Here is a 20,629-nt window from a genome sequence, read left to right on the forward strand (position 1 = left end):
CATAAACTTTAATGAGTCTGAAGAAGGAATCAAAGCAGCACATGGAGGAAGGGATCCAGTCCAAGCTGCCACAAGGAGAGCTGGCAGTCAGATCCCACTTCAACACAATGGGTTGCATGTCTTCCTCCCTTACATGGGAAGAGGAAGAACAAACAGGACACTCTTGACTTGCTTCCAGATGAACCAATGGCACAGAACAGCAGCAGAAAACAAGGACTTGTCATGCAATGAAGAAAGTGGGAGAAGAAGATGTCTGCTGGCCATGTTTCCAGACAGCGCAGGCTGGCACCCTGGCTTCCCTCTCTGCTCTGCAGGAGGCCACGAGGGTGCTCAGCCCATCTGGAAACTCTGGCCAGCAGCTCCGTCTTCAGTCCAGCACCTGGCTTCGGGCTTCGTGGTCGATGCTCTCACTGGACATCCTCATGAGCTTTAGCAGGGCAGGCACCTCCTGCCATAGTAGCGGCCACCAAAGCCAGAGAGGCCAAAGCCCCCAGAGGAGATGGGCACTCCCTCAGCACTCAGGATGCTGCCAACGGCAGCTGAGGTGGTGGATCCCACAGCGGTGTTCTGGGGGAAGGAGCTGAGGATGGGGCCGGGCAGGGTCACCACCACGGGAGATGGTTCAATCACCACACGGGAGTCCTGGCACTGCCGGACACAGGGCTCGTTGCAGCTGTTGGCAAGTGGGGTTGGCCCACAGGGACGGCACAGATCGTAGCACGACATGGCTGTGGGATGGAGGCGCACCTGGAAGAGAGAGCAGGGAAAGCACATGCAGCATGTCAGCAGCAGCCTGACAGCCTGCTGGCCAAGACAGAAGGCATAGTCTGGGGAGCATGGGGTGCACAATGACAGAGAGGGGATTGGGGGCCTGGGTGCTCAAGGACCCCTGCAAAGACAGCCTAAGTCCTTCTCCCACCTCCTCTCTCAGTGACAAGCAGAACAATGATGGAGTGAGGAGCAAGGCCCACATCAAAGCTACATGGAGGCAGACTCAGTCAGGGTCAGAAGGCCAAGAGGAGAAGAAGAGAATGAGGGGAGTGAGGAGAAGGCTCTTGCAGCTCACCTTTTTCACCAAGGAGGAGAAGGCAAGAGAAGTGGATGAGGGAGCTTAATGTTGGATGGGCTTTTATACTCTTCCAGGCTGCCCCAGGCCCAGAGGCACCCCATGCATTTGTAATTTGTGTACCAACAAGTTCGTCTTGAATGCAAAGCAGTCAGTGCTAGTGACACAGTCTTTGGGGTTGGTGTTTGCAATGCTCCCAGTGCAATTCCTTGCTAATGGTATGTCTCTTCTACCTTAGATCTTTGTCTTTTGCATCATAATTGCAGATCAAATGAATTTCGATTACTGTATACTTTATTAATGTAATTTGGCCATTTATGGCACTCTGCTTGAAAAGCACTGGTCTTTTCCTCCTCTCTCTGTTAGTTTAGTCACCTACTTGTTTTGGGGCCAATTTAAGTTAGAATGATGCCAGACTCATCCTAAGCAGCTATACAATGAGAAAATTTACATCATCTGCAGAAAATATTTTCCAGGTATTTTTCTGTAGTTCTTAGATTTGTTGTAGAAATCAAGTTTGTATATGGCTTTGATATATATTTTACAGTGAATTATATTTTTTTTTTAGTAAATCATAACTACAACACATCCTCTGTGTAATATGAACTTTTTTTTTTTTTTTGTCAAATTAACTATTTTATTTCATAAATCATATTGTGGTTTATAATGTATTCTCCAAGGCAACTTAAAACTTCAATCCTTTAATTTCTGTAAAACATCTTAAGGAGTATGTTTCCCTTTTTTTTTCTGACTTCCAACAGTAAACCAATGAATTCTTGGAGGAAATCTCATATTTTGGGATGTAGTCAGAAAAAGAATCCACTAGTAGTTAGATTTCTGAATCCTTTCCTGATATCAGTCAGAGTGAGAATTGTCTCAATAAGCTGAGACCAAAAACTTTCAGGCTTTTGGACTCTTGTTCGAACCATTCAAGGACAATGAATTACACAGTTCAGCAGTTTCTTCAGGGCAGAGACTGAATTGCACATTCAAGATATCAATCACAGTCCATTGTGCATCATCAGGCAGTCCAGGCACCTGTGAAGTACAGACAAAACTGTTCTCACAACAGGACTTTGAATCATCCATGTACTGGCAGCAGTAGAGACCATGAAAGTACAAGAAAAAAAAAACAACTCATTAAATATTTGAGATGAAACTCAAAGGATAAAGTATTGCACCTTAAGAGACACTGATTTAGGGATTTAGCACAGCAAATTAGCTCATTTTTTAAAGTAATCCAAAATTACTCTACAGAGCATTTCTCATCTGATGTTGGATATGGGTTATTGAAACAGTTGTTTTCCTTATCTAGTTATGGATGTAATACACTAAGATTTCATGTACTTGAATAACAATTTTGTATGCAGAACATCCACTTAAATATTCAGACACCACTCCTATAGGAAAGACATTAAATCAATTGACATCATGAGAAAATGGCATCCATGTAATTGCTTGGACACATACTTTCTGTTGATTTATTACCATACCAAAACACAGAAAACCAAGTGCTACATTGAGGTGGTGTACTAAACAATTACTTATATTAGATTCAAATAATTTGAGTTGGTAGTTTTGGCTAACCAAATGAAGAAAAATGAACAAAGTCTGAAGCTTGATTTTTTTTCTCCATTGCATGAAACATTTCTGAGAAATGTTTTAATTTTGTTCATTAAAATCATGCCTAATGCATCATGACTACAGCAAAACAAGAATTTGACTATGAAGGGATCAAATTATATATCTATCAGTGTTCCTACAAAACATCACATCCAGTTTTGTTTTTTTATGATTATTATTCTGAGTTCAGTACTTATTTCTCTGTCTTCATTAGAGCATGAGTCAAGCCCAATATCATCCCCAAAACATATTTTACTGCAACTGAGAAACAAAAACAAATTAATTGGGAATTTATCCAATGGTGATCTTTGAGGTGTAATAGGTGATCAATTACCTGATTGATGGAAATGTTTTTATAAAATATAATTTCATTTTTAAAAGTGTATTTCACTTAAAATAAAATTTTCTACCTAGCAATATCATCATCTTGATCTTTCATTTACCTCTATTATACGTTTAGAAGCCAGTGAGGTGTGTCTGTCTACAGATCCCTAGGGCTGTATAACAATATTGAAGCTTCTTCTTTGGCTTCTTTAAAGTTAGAACTTCAAAGTTAGTCTCAAATATTCATTAATGGTTGAGACATACAAAGTGCATATAGTATGTAAATATTCCAAGTATATGACAAAATTTAAACAGATATGTCACTTGGATAATAACATCACTTTAAATTTGAGAGTCATGGTTACTCCATAAGCAGACAGCATTTAATAGCTTCAAACCAAGGTTATTACATTTTTCATTAAAAAGTAGTTTTGTGTGTCATAACAGTAACCTTTTATAAAAATTCTGGAGCAGATCTTCATCTACTCTAAATTCTTATGACTATGTAGTGCAGCAGCACCAGGCAACAAAATAAAGCTGGAATATGGTGTGTTGTTTTTTTTAAACCACCAACACAAACCACCCACTTTCCTGAGCATTAGCCTGCTGCCACAACTTCTGTGTCTGTTCCTGTCGTTACTGCATAATTTGCATTTTATACAAATTCTCTGACTTATTGCTTCTCTCTGTTTGTCTTTCACCAGCTTGTCCATCTCGGTGAAAAATTATTTCCTCAGTTCTACTAAGAGAATACTAATTAAAGCATTTACCTGCATAGCTAGCGCCATATGTCTGCTCCAGATTCATAGTAAAAATTTACACCCAGTGATCCCAAGGCAAGTAGACTTCTTCAGGTGAGAGAAGGAAGGATTTGAGACTTGCCATGAGACTGAAGAGGCTGCTACATTGTAATTGCTTCTACATCAGTGTGTTGTCTAGACAGAAAATGGTACTTCAGTGTTTTTTTGTTTGCTTGTTTGTTTTTGTTTTTATTTTAAGAAAAAGATCTTTCTGGCCTTCCTTGCCCTTTCTGATGGATAGCATCATTCTGAACACAAGCTTTGGTTGCCCCCCAGGATGCTTGTTTGGGCACTGATTCTGATTAAAGGGTCTATCCATCAGTATGAGGGTGAAAAGTTGCAGCCACAAAGGATGACAAAGTTTTTTCCTCTCCTGCATAATTCATTCTTGGGTTGTCTTGGGTTGTTGTGTCAGAAGGTGTAGCTGACAGCCCACAGAACAAGCTCATCAGGGAAAGTGCCTCACATACCTTGAGATCTGCCCTTCCCTACAGACAGATTTCCTATCTGGAGTTGTTTACCTGCTACTTGTTTCCTTCTCTAATAGAATGGTAAAAAAAAATAAATCTGTAAATCCCTTCTAAATTATAAGGTGTGTTAGAAGGATCCCTGGGGCAGTAACTCTTATCAGGAAGCTCTGTGGCCTCCTTGGATCAAATGTCATATCACAAGTATTCATTAATGATTTATACATGCAAAGTGCTGTGTTATTATACTTAAAGTGTGGTACTGGCTTCAGACACCCATGAATTGAGTAATAGAATCCCTTTACGATAAACAGATCAAAGTCACGCATGTCATACCACCAATCAGGTCTTAATCAGGTCATGATTTCTTGCCTCATAATGCAATTTTTTTCCTACACTGCATTCTCATTAGATCCCACTCCCACCTTAAAGAATCTTGGGTGACCCCGGTAGATGCAAATAAACACCATTCCATAGATTTCTGTCATTGCAATGATTTTTACCACCAAGGTTAGAAATAATAATGTTAATCATATTGTCTCAGGATAAAAGTCATATCACTGACAGATTTTCTCTTTTTATAAACGTATTTGAAGGACTGGTCCCTTATCAATGGCACAATTACTGGTGTATTGAGCAGGCTGCCTGTCATCAGTCCAATACTCTTGTTCTCCATTCATCTCTCCCTTCAAATCATAATTTAGCTGTGGTACTCTTAAGGACAACAGACAGATGGGCTGGGAGTTGGAGCCCACTGCTTGGAAAGATAAACAGATCATCACAGTGACTAGTTACTTCTGGATTTAAATTTGGAGCTGCTCAGATATGTCTTGGCTTTCAAGTCAAATCATTTCTAAAACTCTTTCTCATTTGAGGCATTGTGGCTTTGGCAACCAAAATCTCTGATCATTTTTCAATTGGAGTGAACATTAGCTTTCGCTGTAAAGCAGGAGGCATTTGGTTGACTTCTTTCCCCTTCTTTCTCCCTGGATGTCTCTCACAGCTTTTACCCACCTTCAAAGTCAGACACCTGAGGATCTCAGAGAAAGGATTACAGGGAACCACCAGGCTCCATACGAAGCAATACTGAAGGCAGTGGTTATTACTTTAGTGCCCTCTGTCACTGGCCATGTTCAGGGAATCTGTATGCTCAGGGGAATGAGTGCACAGGAACTGATGTACAAGGAGAAGAAATTTTTATATTTTCTATGCTCCCTAATTTTATAATCTTATACTCTAAGAGAGCTGGTTCCTACCCTCAGACCAGTGGTATAAGGTGGTTGCATGTGGTCTTAGCAATCAGTTCTTTGGACAATGTTGATAAGCAGTAAAGAGGACTCTCTCATAATACTTGAATTACATTTATAGTTGTGTGTGAAAAACTCTCTCAGCAACTTGAATGTATAAACCCCTGAACTATATGAGTAAATCTCTTTGGACAAGATATTGAAAGTAATATATCTGAGGTACCATCTTATCTCGTGAAATATGAGATTTCAGCATAGAAAGTGTTTATGCTCCACCACTTTTCTCTAAAAACTATTTAATTTTCTTACTTGCTAATATTTTCCTTTTTTTTTTTCTTTGTTAATAATCTTTCAATCTGTGGTCCTCATCTTCTAAAGCATTCCTATACAGTAGATGTCTTTGTAAAGGTCCCAAAGCAATGACAGTCATTGGAAACAGCCTGCGGAAGTTTCATATTAAAGGATTTCAAAGCACTCTGCAAATCCTCATTAATGATTTATACATGCAAAACACTTATTATCATATTTTAAGTATCCAGAATGATTGCAGTGTTTTAAAAGAGTTACAAAGTCACCCTGAAATGTGTCAAGGTTATTAATATACATTCTCTAGTTATGTATTAAGGTGTTTGCAACATATGCATTTTTGTTTGATTTTCATTTGAAAAGTAGCTTTGCACTGCTGTCAGGTTTCTCAAAATATGCAACCAAAACAAAAAAAAAAAAAAAAAGTGTTACAAAGAAAACCTGAACCTTCTCATACAAAACCATTTTCTCAGAAATTACACAAATGAGCACCTCCTTGCTTGCCCTCTTGTATGTATGTGCAAACAAGAAAGAGTAAGAATTGTGTAAGAGTACATGATCTGCACATATAGTTTAGTTTTGTTTGCATTTGCAGGGAGAGTCTCAGAAAAACCTGAAACATTCATAGACTCAGATTGAAAAATGAGTGACAAAATAAACACCTTTCAATTCCAGAGGCTGTTTTCAGAGTTAGGAGAATGATTCAAGTGATATTCTAGGTTTTCTGAATTTCTAATGAATGAAACCTAAAGGCAGAATATGAAGGTCAGAAAATGTGCATGAAGAGCTTACTTGTAGAAATAAAATTCTGGGTAGGTAAATAACTCACACACGCACAAAAAAATAAAATAAAATTAAATTAAATTAAAATAAAATAAAATAAAATAAAATAAAATAAAATAAAATAAAATAAAATAAAATAAAAATTGTAATCCTTCAGTTAATTTAAGAAAGTCCCCACAACAGAGGCTTCCTATTTCCTAATTTATTCTCAACTTATTGTTTCCTTTACTTGTTTCCTTGATTTGTTTCTCTTTAGCTATTCTGCTCAGAAAAGCATATAAATCCACCTTAAAGAAATTGTTCCCTGGTAACCAACTATTAAAGGATGATTTTGAATGTATATTTTTCTTTAGGGGGATTTCTTTTTAATAAAGATCATTTTATTCCATAGGCATTAATTTGCATGCATTGATAATTGCAGATTTGTTAAATGACAACTTAGGTTTCAAAAAACATAAAGGAAGCCACGGATTTTAACTACTGTTACACGGATGGTAACAATACTTTAGCTTTGAAAAACTTTGATTTTTTTTTCTGTTTTATGAAAAAAAGCAGTGCTCACTATTTTTTCCAAGCAAAGGAAAAAGAAGCAGTTTTGAGTCTCCAGCCTTCTTGAAAAGTTACATTTTGTCCAGACCTTTATAATCCCTTTGGATGCTTATTCCCTCAGATTCAAATTCAGGTCTCTTTTCTCTAGAAGTAGTTACCCCAGAGAGAAGGACACTCCGTTACCCAAATCACTGGCCTAGTCACAGTCACACACACTTCTGACATCTTAGGGACTGAGCTTTTGCACCAAATCCTCAGTTTTATTGTAGAAACAGCACTGGGAAAATATGACTATAATGGGTACTCTCGGAGTTCAATCATTTTTTAAAATTCAGGTCTGTGTTTACTTCCTGACTGCCACAGATTTCCTGTGTCATTTCAGGACATGTCAAAAATTGCTCACTGTGCTTTTCTCAACTGACAGCCCCTCCCTTAATCCCTGTGCATTAAAGTTGCATTTGTAAGAGATAATAATCCCTCCTCTTTTGTTTCCCAGGTCTAATCAGTTCCAATACTTGCTATTCAGTGCATGGACTTGTCCTTTGTTTGCCTGATACAACACAGTCTTAGTGAAGACTTCAAACAGTTGCTGGAATTCAAATTATAAATACGATAAATGCCAAGGAAGAAAGCCTGTTTTACTCCAGGCTGTTCCATTTGCTCACCAAGTGACCTCTGGTGATTCATTTAGCCTCTGTGCTTCACTTTATTAAATCTAGATAATAACTAGAATTAAAATTTGCTCAAGGCAATGAAAAATTAAGCTGTGAGGGAAGTTAGGTAGCATTCAGTATAGTGCCCAAAATTGCAAAGAAAGTAAAAGTCTCAAGGAGCCCCACGACATAATGTGACAAGGCACTGGAAAAAGAGGATGCAATGAGCACAAAGCATTGACCAGTCTCTGGGACAACATTTAGAAAGGAGTCAGAAGATGCATAAAATGAGTAGTGACTGCTAAGCCTGGATTAATGTCACAAAGTGCTGAAACCACAGAAGATGAGCATAGTTGGCAGCTACGGTGTTTGTGTTTTTGTTTACTGGATACTTCCAGTTATCTTCCTGTACTGTTTACTAAAGACCGTATCCAGTTTGCCTGAAGCGCTTGCAGCAAAGCCTCCATAGGGCATTGCCCTGGTTCAAGCAAGGTCCAAGGATAACCAGAACCCCAGCCCCAGGGAAGGAACAGCCACTGCTGCTCTTGGGTTCCTGCATGGCACCCACATGAGTGTCTCTCAATGGGGGGCTCCATGTCTGGACCATCACAGGGATACTTGTTCTCTGCTTATAAAACTAAATAAATGGGCACTTCCAGTAATTAAGGGATCTTCTGCATACAACAGCTTTCATTGCTAAGAATGGCACCAGTCGTGTGTTATAGTTCGTTAAGAACTGTCTTTTTTTTTAAAAAAAAAAAAAGTTTTTCAGGTTTATCCTGACTTGGCATATGAGAAGCACATTGTGTGAATTTTATATTGTGGTCAATTTGCAAGAACCAGAATTTTGTTAAAATAATTTATTTAGTAGATTCATTCAAAATATATATGATTCTCCATATATGTGTGTGACCATACCTGCAGCTCTTCAGCTGAGTGCTCAGGCAGTTTAATTACATGGTAGATTTTAGGACGTTCTTATTTACCTTTACTCTTTTCTTCCTGCTGTGCTCAGAAATCCTATTTCCTATTTTTAGTCAGAAAAATTATTTTTCCCATTTCTTAACATGGTCTTAAAAAACAACATGGCTAAGAGGTAACAACACTGTGCTGGGGAGGAAAAATAAATATAAAGGCAGCTCTAAGGGTTAAACACAAATCCACCTTTTTACTCCAAACTTGCCACCTTCTGGCAGAAGGGAAGCACCCATTTCACTCAGTGGCATTCCCCACAAATGCCTATTCATACAATAAAGATCAACACAAGATGATCAAGAAATTTAGCTCTTAATCTGTACAATAAGACATTTGCCTTCAGTGAATAGAAGCTATATCTTACATATGTTATGCAGAAGGAATAGGCAAATTTTTTTCCCCGTAGCTTCAAGCAGACATTTGATTTTGAAATATTTTAGACAAGTCATGGTAAATGCTCTGGTAATCTCTGCAAAGACTGAAGGCAAGCTGATGCACATGCAAGAGCACAACGTATCTGGCAGTTTAAAGTTTCCTAACAAGGATGAAGAAGAGAAGCAAAAAGGGACCAAAAATGGGAAAATTGTCTCCAAATAAATATACTGCATTATGCAAACTTGAAGCGTCCGGTCGCCAACCTTGACTTCAGTCCTTCTTCAGGACTGTGAAGTGCTAATGAAATAATGTATTTCAGCTTTAGATCTTTACTGTCTCCAGCACGGCTGGTGCATCTCTTCTCTCAAAGGAGGACCCGTCAGGGCTCCTCACGTATCTTGATAAAGCAGTGATGTTACCTTTCATCTGGACAGGGAGGTCTTTCCTAGAGTCCTCTCAACTGGGTCGCTTCTCTTGTTACTCCAGTCCCAGTCAGCTTCTTATTCTTGTAATAAACTTCATTGTTTTAAAGTAGATGTCAGGCTATGGAACCCCACGACAAAGACCCTGCTATCAAAAACTACTATTTCTCTTTCACAAGATTTATATTCCAAGTGAAAGGGAACCATTGTGTGGTGCTAGGAAGATGACATGCCTGCCTCCCTTGCCTTACAAACTTGATGAAGGATTCTTTTGTTTGTAATTATTTACCCAAAGTTTTCCTTCATATCATAAGCTATCTGTAGCTTGGGAGGATGTTCACAGGGGTCCTAAGGCAAAAGCATTTACAGAGACTTGTGAACAGAACAAAAGATTTCAGACCAATTCCCAGTCATTTATGCAGATAAAACATCATGCTTCAGGTATGCTAATGCAACACAGCAAGTTCTATTGTACTACCCAAGTGTGTTTCCAAACATGTAAATGATCCATATCCTTAGTATTGCTAAAAGATTTTAATTAAGAACTTTTATGTATTTTAAGTATTTTAATTAAGAACATTCTGAGTTATGAGCTGCTGTGTCATGTGACTGACATCAAAAACTCTTCTATCTACACTAACTTCTCCAGAAGCCTGCTCCCAGCGAATCCCAGTTTCCTTCTCCTCATTTAACATGCTTCTGTTATACTGATTTCCTCTTTAAAGTAACTAGAAAAACATTTTTAATTTTACATTTTTGTCTCACTCATAAAAATCTTGACAAACTGACAGCCCTCATTTTCTCTTATTCTTCAGTAGTCTTATATTAAGCTTATGTCTCTCATGTGTTAAATTAATTTCTAATCAGGATAGAGCTATTTTTTGTGCATGTTCTTTCCAGTCATCACTTTGGTACTGTCACTGAAAAAAACAAAGGCTGGATGGAAACACCAGTTTCATAGTACAGTACAATCTTCCCTGTTGCAATCTTCCCTTTTCTGTAGTATTGCCCTTTTCAACCCAGTCAAAAAAAAAAAAAAAAAAAAAAAACACCCTAAAAACATACTACCATGATGCTCTATGACTTCACTTTGAGTCAGTGGCAAAAAAACGTGGGTGACACCTGCCTGTCTTTAATTGTAACATGGTCAAACCCTACAAAGAAAGCTGAAATAAATCTACATGCTCCACTCAAATCCTATGCAAGCACTATTTGTAAAGTGGATGTTAAATAACAGAGGTCTCTCCCTAGAAACCAATCCCATTCAAAGGCAGTCTTACTCGGAAGATGACTACAGATGTATTTAGTTCTCCTTAAATGTGAATATTCACTTAGAGCCGTAACAGCTTCAGGTTAAGCTCCCTGTAAGGAATTTTAGGGACAAACTCTTCTTTACCATGCTGCACACCAGCACAAATTAGGGAAAAAACAATAAAATCCTATTCCCTGACAGCAAGTGGTACTGCTGGTGCTCCCTTAATTTTCTTTCACAAATTGAATTTGATGGGAGATAGAGCAAATACATGAAAGTGTGGTCAACTTATGATATAACTGAAATGTGGCTAATGAAGTATATCTAGTTCTTTTTGACCCATGAAATGTTAGTGAATCCTGCCTGCAGGGTGTAGTAGCATGTTAGCACACTACGTGAATGTCCAATAGCTAGCAAACACAAACAGCGAGCAAAACAGTTTCATTACTTGCATGAAGTTATGCATGCAGCAAACTTTGTTTTGCAACTAATTAAGACTGCATGCAAAAAGGGTGTCACATCCTTCAGGCAATTTGACTAAGTGTATAAAAGCATTTGCTACGTAGAACTCTTCTAATCACTTTTCTTAAACTCTTCTCCTTGGTGATCCGGGTAAGTCAATTTTGAATCAATTACTTATTGCTATCTAAATATTATCAAATGATAGGTTAAACTTAGGAAATGGTAAGGGGGTATTCTTCCAGAAATATACTTTCTATTGACCTTTAGTTTTAAGTCAATTGAAGTTTTATACTTCAGAGGTGGAAGCTGGCATTTGCAAACTATGTTAGTGTTCAGGACAACAGTTCACTTAGACTAGGAATGGTATATAAAATTCCCTCAGAACTCTGGAAAGTCTCAATAATTTCATACTGGCAAGCATTCTTTTCATACTATAAAGACTATGTCAAATTAAACAAATTAACATTGGAAAAAAATACATATTTTTTTTGATGTTCTCACCTTCAGCTGTCTTCACAGAAAGTAGTGTCTTTTAACAGCTGAAGCTGCCCTAAATATTTTTAAAAGCCTACAGTGACTGGAGCTCATTTTTTTTCCTATTAAAGAGTCACTTTACTGCTGGTTTTGTTTAAAATATATTTTAAGCAGTGCTGAATTACTAATTTAGAAGGATCATACAAATTCTCCTTCACCTCTCTTCATGGGTTCTAGGGTGAGCTTCCACAAGTTGTTGGTCTCCTTCACACCACTTGGGGATCCCTGCCCTTAGACTGATCTGTGGTAGTGATTCTTACCCGGTCAGAGGAAAACTAGCCATTCCAGATCCAGCACTTCAGCTGACAAAATAGCCTGTTGTTGCTTTTGTCTTACCTTCAAGTCAAAGGCATGGGGTCAATTGGCAAAAGCTGAAGATGCAGCCCTGAGGTTGGGAGAGGACAACACAGACGCGTGGCTAAAACAAGACATTTAGATGGAGACAAGAAATCTCCCCTAAATTTTCTTTTTCCTGTAGACTCATGGAGTAAATGTTGGGATTCATTTGGGAAATGAGTTTAGGCCCACCCTTTCTGCCAACCCTTAATCTCTTCCACATCAGTTCCACACTGATCAAGTGAAGAAAATTATCACTTCTCCCTCACTGTGTTTGCCGCACCTAATTAGTGTGGGCACAATTCAGGGCAAGGACTGCTTGTTAATCTATAATTAAACAATGCCCAAGAAAACCTGACCTTGATATCAGGAGCAGTTTTAAAGAGCTGTGTGATTTCAAATATAAGAATCTGTAATCTGGAGGATAACTAATGAGACTAATAAAAGATGGGTGGATCTCCATCCCATTTCTTACTGTTCCACTTCTAACCAGATGAGGTGAGGTAACTTGCTTCATCCCTGTATTTTGATTTTGCCAGTGCTGGGGATTAAAACTGGAGTTTTAACACAGAGTTGAGCTTTGGTTACAGCTCTCAGCAAGGTTTGAACAGGCAGTAGGAGGGAGACAGACGATTGCAAAAAGAGGACACTGGACATACAGTCACCTAAAATACTTGCAACTTGGAATACTCCCAATTGCTATATCCAGCACACAATCCTATCTTCCAAAAATCTTGACATGCAATATATTATCTCCTTGCTGGACTGACAACTGCCTTTTCTCTCCTTCCCTCTTGCTGTGTTTCAGGTCTGGATCCATCACATGTCTCCCTACGACGAGTGTTGCCTGCCGCCGGGGGTGGTATGCCCTGAGCCATTTGCCCTCACCTCCAATGAGACCTGTGTCATAAAATACCCCGACACGATAGTGGACATAGTGGAACCTGACTCGCCACCATATTCTGTGATCTATCCAGGCCCAACTCTCACCACTTTCCCTCAGCAAACCATAGTGGGATCTACTGCACTGTTCGATATCGGGAATTTACTTGGTTCCAGGGGATCTCTTGGGTTCAGGGGCATGTGTGGTTCTGGGACAGCATGTAACTCAGGATTACCATTTTTTGATACAGGAAACTGTAATACTTTGTCTCCTCACTTCTCCAAGCCATTTTGTTATAGAACTTGCAGGCCAGCCTAAATCCATGGATATCCATGCTGGATTAAGTAAAAACGAGAACTGAAAAGACAGATCATGACTAAGTTTATGGATAATGGGTTGTAGAAGTGCTGAGCTCCCACAGTTCCCAGTGGAGTCGATAAAAGCATGGCTTCCTGGCACTAGACCTGCATGAGGACTAGAATTTCCAAACTACAAGAAATTGGAATTTCACCATTGATCTTATCCAAAATTAGGATGAAATGAAAAAGAATTCTCCAAGAAACAAGATTTTCAAAAAAATATTTTTGGTTTGACAAAACTGTATCTCTCAATAAATTAAAGATTTTATGCCAACATTGACTTTTTATTATCAATTCATCTTGAAAACACAATTTCTTAAAATTATATGACTGAAAATCTTGGGTTCCAAAAAGATTTTTTTTTTATCAAAATTGACATTCACGTGTATACTTTGCTGAACCAGCATTTACCACCCCCCCAAAAAAAAAAAAAAAAAAAAAAGTTAGCTCTCAGGCATTAGTAAGTCTTCCTTATACTTTATTTCTGCTTAAGACCCATGATGTACTGGCTTACCAGCTTATTTTTCTGCCTATATCTCATTTAATGCAAACCAGGGCAAAAAAAAAAAAAAAAAAAAAAAAAAAAAAGTTCAAGCAATTGTAACAGCAGATTTCATTGTGAAATATTTGTGAGCAAAAAAAGAACAACCTATGCAGAACCATGGAACTGGAGATTCACTGTAGACCCTCATGAAGTCCTGGAACTCTTCTGATTATATCCTATCCATCTAATTTTGTGCATGTATATTCAGCTTTTCATTCGCATTAAACATTATCATGCAGCATGCACTTTTTGTTTTTCCTTTTTTTCCCCTACACTCTATTTTTGAACCCTTATGAGTCCCACCTCAAGCGGTGCTGTCACCTGCCTGAGGTGCACCACCCACACCAGCATTAACTAAATCACTACCTGATGTTTAGAAACCTTTGCATTTTTTAAAGCATCCATCCCAACTGCATTTTTGCGTGGAAGAAAAATGCTGTTGTATTCAGAGGGGGCCATGCGCTGCACAGCAGCACAGCGGTTCACAGGAATCCACCTGGCTACAGCAGCATAGAGCACCATGAAATACCCTCCACACTCCTTCCCCAGTTGTTAGGAGCACAGAGATGCACAACACATGCAGATTTTCAGATTGTCTTGAGTGCCACCATGAGTTTCCTAGCAAACTAGCAAGTCTATTCTCCCAAAACTGCGTAAAATCGTGAGCTGAGCACTCACAACAGCAGGGCACTGTGGCAGTCTCTGGGTCACTCTGTTGGGACAACTTGTGCAAAAATCACCCGCAACCTGGATACATGCAACTTAAAAATGCAAAGCAAACGTCAATTGGCCAACAGACAACAACAGCTAGAACTCATGTGCTATTAGGCTAAGTATTAATGTGCTGAAGAAGCCAAGCAGAGGAGTGATTCTGCTTTTAAATTGTCTATATTCTGTGACTAGGAAGGATCATCTACTTCTCCCCTACCCCATTATCCTGTGTTTCCAAAATGTTTGGAAAAAAAGACAAGTAGAAGGGGGTGGATTTGAGGCTAGGCCTGTAGGAGTAAATCCATGAAAAATTACATAAAAATTTGTACCCTGAAGTCAGAGACAAATGCTGATGCCTCACAAGATTTTTCAAGTGGAAACCTTCTTCCCTCATTGTAATTCCCAGAGGACTATTTCCAACAGCCCTCCCCATCCCCCAGGACATCCTCTCCATACTAATCTACTCGAACTCTTGGAGTCTGCAAATTAAAGCCGTAGCTTCTATTCCCATAAATTAGACCCACTTCTGAGGGATTCTATGTGATCCTTGCAGTAATAGCACGTATCTCTGAAGTTTCCAGGTTATTTCATAAACATTAATTATGTTTGTACACATGCAGTGTTGCAAAACTAAGTGTATGCCTTCAGATTTAGACATCCAGATGTTGAGTAACACCCACACTTTAGAAATGTGTGAGGATTTCAAGAAGTATTTTGCAGGTGAGATCATTATTTTACAACTTTTCATGAAAACAAGCTTTTTTTTATTATTTTTTTTTATTTTATTTTCCCCTCCATTTTAAACAAACCACCCCTCGCATACCCTAAGGCTTTTTGAAGTACATGGGACAAACACCAAGAAAGTGGAATCCAGGCATCTCCCTCTCTTTCCCCTTTAGCAACCCAGTATGTATTATACTCAGTTTACATTGGGCATGAATACAAAATATTCATGTATTTTGAATATCTGCTCCCTGCAATAGTCCAGCCCCATGAACATATCTCACATAGTGGTTTATGTAATAGCAGATCAGCTAGTCAGGTACTAGTAGCTACTTCTCACCTGCAAACCTGCTACCACCACACGTCCTACAGATTTAGCTGTTACACTTGTCTTAGCATTGGTGATGGAGGATCCCGGAGTGTATATGTTCCTTGCTATTCCTTTCCCAAGGATCTGTGCAAGGCTTGTGTTGGTCACAGACCCGTAAGTGACCTGGCATATAGGTGTAACTTTGCTGCTGATGCAGTCAGTTGCTACATGGTCCCAACACTCGAACAACAGCCATCCTAAAAAGGAGGGCAGGTGTGCACAGCACTGATGTCAACACTGGGAAGCTCCATGGAACTATGCGCTCTAGGAAGGGGAAGGACTGCTGGGGTCCAGGTTGTGTACTAGAAGCCTGCTTCTACTGCTGCACACTGTTTCTGTACTACCTGGGCTTTGGCTTAATCAGATTTATACTCCCAATTGCTCCCTGCAGTTTGGGAGGTGCTTCTCTGAGGGTCTCAGAGAAAATCATTCACTGGGAAATCTCCAAAATGCCCTCAGGGAAAGAGTTTCAAAATAATTCCAAAGTGCTTTGTATTGATTTACATAGGCAAAGTGCCTATTATAAAGTTAATATCACTTAACTCAACTTTGATGCCCTGGGATCAGATCTTTACTAAGAAGTAGCTATTTATCTGGATCAGATGCATTCAATAATAAACCTTGAGTATGTAAAAGTTCATCACTTCAAACTTTCCCATGAGGTAGGCTATGTTCATGATTCTCCCCAACATTCTCTTCTGCCCCTCTTCCATTTCAGAGATCTTCTATGTGCAGGCAGGACCGTAATAATCTACTCATACTATTTGTATTCTTGTCTTCTCTTTATTCCCTAAATTGCTACTTCTACATTCCTTATCCCTAACTTCTGGTCTGCCCTCTAAAGGAACTGTTCAGTAATAACACCTATCTATGGCTGTTTTAGAAGAAACAAGTTCAAAATTCTCATCTCATACTCGTTTTTACTTTTTCTGCACCAACCACAGGAACAAAACAAATTGAACCCTACCTTATCAGGCTCTGCACAAAAATATCAAGTAAAAAAGAGCACTTTAAATTACATGTACAAACTTCATTTGTGGCACTTTAGTGACACAGTAATCTTCACTTCCAGCCCCTGAGCTCTGACTATTTTTACTACCACTAAGGGCCAGACCCCCAGGCTGTGATGTGGCAGCAGAGGTCTGTGTGCCAGACAGCATTCCTCACCCTGTAACCATCCCAACTCTGAGGTCTGCCAGGGAGGACATAGGATGACTCGCAATGAATTAAGCTGCTACACCCACAGATTGCTAAAAATACTTTCTTCATTCTCCTGTATAATTTGTTTACATTCCTGTGGTTTGATCCTGATTAAATAACTTCAGGTTTCCATACCATAAATTGTCCTTAAATTTTGAGGTGAATATGTGGGATCTCCCTGAGGGGAAACTCACTTGTTAAATATATCCTGCGGAATGCTGAGAGCAAATACTTTCAAAGAATTTTGTGAAGGCTCTACAAAATCTTCTATATGCACCACACTGCATTATTAAAAATAATCAGTGTTTCAGTAAGCTCTACTACCACAAGATTGACACCCCCCCCCCTTCTTCCTATATGCCAAAACCCATTCTGCATGTTCTTCATTCAATTTTCATTGAGAAATAACTGCTTTAAAGTGAAGTTTCAGATATGTACAATGATTTCATATAATATCATTCAGAATAGCAGAGGGATGTTAGAGTTTGATAGAGCCAAATTGCACCAGACTCGGATCTAATTATTGGTTAATATAAGATTTTTCTTAGGTCTCTGATCCAAACTCTTGTTCTTTCTCAGGATTTTTTTTCATCCTATCAGAACCCCTCTCATTGTTTACACATATTGCTCCTCATATTCCTGCAATCTGTCTCCATAAAGGACCTGGCTCCATTTTCTCTATAACTTGTGCTCACCTAGAATGGCAGTTCAGCCTTTTAGTTTTGTGCATCTGCTCATCTATAGTGACAAATACATAGCAACAGTAGCTCCTTCTAAACCTTTCGACAGATCAGTCTGATGATCCCAGATATGGTCCCATTCAGGGACCATCCCTTACATTGCTATTTCATAGTCAACACCAGGCAGGCTTCAGCTTGATTATGACATTTCAGGTAGTGAAATTTGGATGTACACCGTTACAATTTAATCTGGTCTGCTCTTTAATTCTAGGAAACCAAACAGCATCTTCAGCATCCATATTTATAGTCATGTTGAAGGCAACAAGTCACTTAAGACTAGGGCTGTGCACCTTACCTGTGGCAGAAGGAAATCAGCTTGCTGCTTATCTGCCAGGTACCATCTGTGCTGCTGCCTGACACTGTGCAATGAGGGGCTGGGGGCCAGTGTTTGGGAAGCAGATGAGAAAAATAAAGAAAACTCAAAACAAAGGGAAACTGAGGCAGGTTATGTAATGACACACAGGGCAACTAGAGGGAGCTGTGGAGGCTAAATAAACCAGGGTTGACTCGGTGTCTCCTAAACCTGTCTGCAGGGTTCATGTTTCTATCTAAATGTTAAAAATAAAAATAACAAAACAAAACAAAAAACAAAACACAGCATTAGCAGGAAAAAATAAATAAGATCCATGGTAGGATCAGAGACAACACACAACCTACATAAACTCCAAACACATTTTACATCATTTAAATGATTTCTTTTGCTTTCCTGCTCCTAATAAATTAGCACTTAGACTTTCTTGTATTACATTTCAACACTGCTCTGGTCAGCACGTAGTGAAGGAGGTCTCTCATCTGCCCTGCTCCCTCTGCTCCCTTCTGTGTTCTTTGAACACCTACTTCCTCTGAGTTTCTCACACAGACTTCAATTTGTTTAGAGTTCTTTGTTGTTTTTCAATGCTCAAAAACTAGGTTAATCCCACATAGCAGGGAAGAAAAAGTAGAAGTCTTTGCTTCTTGTACCCTGTTTCCTGGGCTGTTAAACAAAAGTAATGAATTGGTGAAGACATGGAATATCCAGGGAGCCCTGGACCCCACGTCACTGGTCCTGACAAGCCTGGAAAGCAGAGAGCCAGCAAGCAACCATGTGTCACAAGGCCATTACACAAGAAAAATTTCCCCTTTTTAATCCACTAGTGCTCTTGAAAGATCTTCAGAAAAGTGCCTGTTCTGTTGAACTGACAAACATGCTTGGAGAAGCCTGATATGCATCCTGGTGGACTTTTCCAGTATCTGTGCACCTTTATTCAGCTGTTCTCCTTCTGCCATACATTGGGATTTATGAGGTGTTTCTGGAAACACCCTATGTAGTTAAACGCCATGAGAATGCTGAGGACTGCAAATGTTTCATAATCATTTATGAATATGTGGCTTATGCAAATAGGTCTATAATGATAATAGCCGTAGGTGACGCCTAGTGTTGGGCAATAGTATCACCTTAAAGGAGAGATATCAAGGTCATTTCTGGCATTGTCCTAATTAGATTCTGATGCCCTGCCTCAAATTTTGAATTACTCAACTTTCACTTGTAGTTTGTATAAAACCAGAAAGCCAGAGATTTGGCTAGCATAAGAAATGTTGGATCTATAAATTAATACATAATTGATTAACATTTGCTAATGATCTGGACTTATATTTTAATTCTTACATGCCTAATGGGCAGAATTTTTGCTGATATAATGTGTTTACAGATGATGTAAGCATGTAGAACTTCTTTGAAGTACCCAGAATGAATGTTGCAGATCTACATCAGCAGAGCATCCATCCACAAGCATTTTCCTTTGATTATTTCTTCATTAGCAAGTGCCCCTGACTCAGCTTTACAAAGAAGACTTCTGTGCTCTGAAGTTGAACAGAACAGGTTTGACCACATAGATCATATCTTAGCTAGGCAAGAGCTATTATTAATGCTGGCCCTGCCTTACACAAGGATGTAATTTTCTAAAATAATTTTAAAATTAATAGATGCTCACAATATTAACATTGTATATTGTGGTGTATGCAGTCTTCTTTCCTCTTTACCTTTTGTTGCCTTTATGAGTCACTCCAGAGTACAACATGAAAACCAGAAGGGAAAAAAATAAAAATAAATCTGTAGAGTATTGCTAAATTATGAGGGAATTCTGAAGAGTTCATTTTCCTGTGGGGCAAAGGGACTACATCTTAATATGACAGCCAGAATTCAGTTCCTACTTATTTCCTGTACTCATGGGTATCTCCCAAATGCTGTGGAGATGAAGCAAAAATCCAGTATGCTTAGCTAGAATACGTTTATTGGGATGAATTTCACTCTTGTTACATGTGCTTTAAAAGTCATGCTTTGAAATAGCAATACGGGGGGGGCAGCAGTAGTCTTCTAGCTACAAATTATGCATAACTTAGGACCAGGAGACCTTGAGAACATCGGAGAAGAAAAAGGAAAAAAAAAAAAAAAAAAAAAACACCACTATTTGCAGTTGAATTGTGAGTTCCTTTGATGCATACTCCGTATCGACACCACCTCGCAAGAACCAAACCATGAAAACCTGAGGCCACCTCTGCTGTGGCCTATATCCACAGCTCAAAGACTGTGCCAGTATTCCCAATACCTGAACTCTGCCCTCATGTGCACAGAGGAGCAGCGCATGAGGGGAGGCTCCCAAACACATGGAGGCTCCCTCTGGTGGAGGCAGCCTCCGGGGCGGGGGGGGCCTCAGTGACAGGCGTGGGTGGGAAACCCATTTTATAAGAAATCGGTCCACTGCACTCTCTCTTCCCTCTGGAGGGAAGCTTCATGCATAAAGACACCAAGCACATTAAAAAAGAATTTCATGTCATAAACACCATGACAGTGGGTTTAATTCTTTTTAATGAAGACACCCTAAACATCCCCCAGGCTGTAGAGCTTATCAGGAATATTCTGGAGACATGGGGAAACAAGATTTCAAA

The 20,629-nt window shown here is 39.1% G+C and overlaps 1 protein-coding gene across 1 annotated transcript; it reads right to left on the reverse strand.

Annotated features, from left to right (window-relative positions):
• On the reverse strand, window positions 1-2,087 carry LOC137845592 (feather beta keratin-like). The gene is made up of 2 exons (XM_068662937.1): window positions 1,067-2,087; window positions 1-747 (listed from the first exon to the last, which is right to left on the reverse strand). The coding sequence occupies exon 2, from the start codon at window positions 724-726 to the stop codon at window positions 430-432; it is 297 nt and encodes a 98-aa protein (XP_068519038.1). The 5' UTR covers window positions 727-747; window positions 1,067-2,087; the 3' UTR covers window positions 1-429.
• Between the last annotated feature and the right edge of the window lie 18,542 nt (window positions 2,088-20,629).

Source organism: Anas acuta, chromosome 28, assembly GCF_963932015.1.
Source record: "Anas acuta chromosome 28, bAnaAcu1.1, whole genome shotgun sequence".
Classification (NCBI taxonomy): domain Eukaryota; kingdom Metazoa; phylum Chordata; class Aves; order Anseriformes; family Anatidae; genus Anas; species Anas acuta.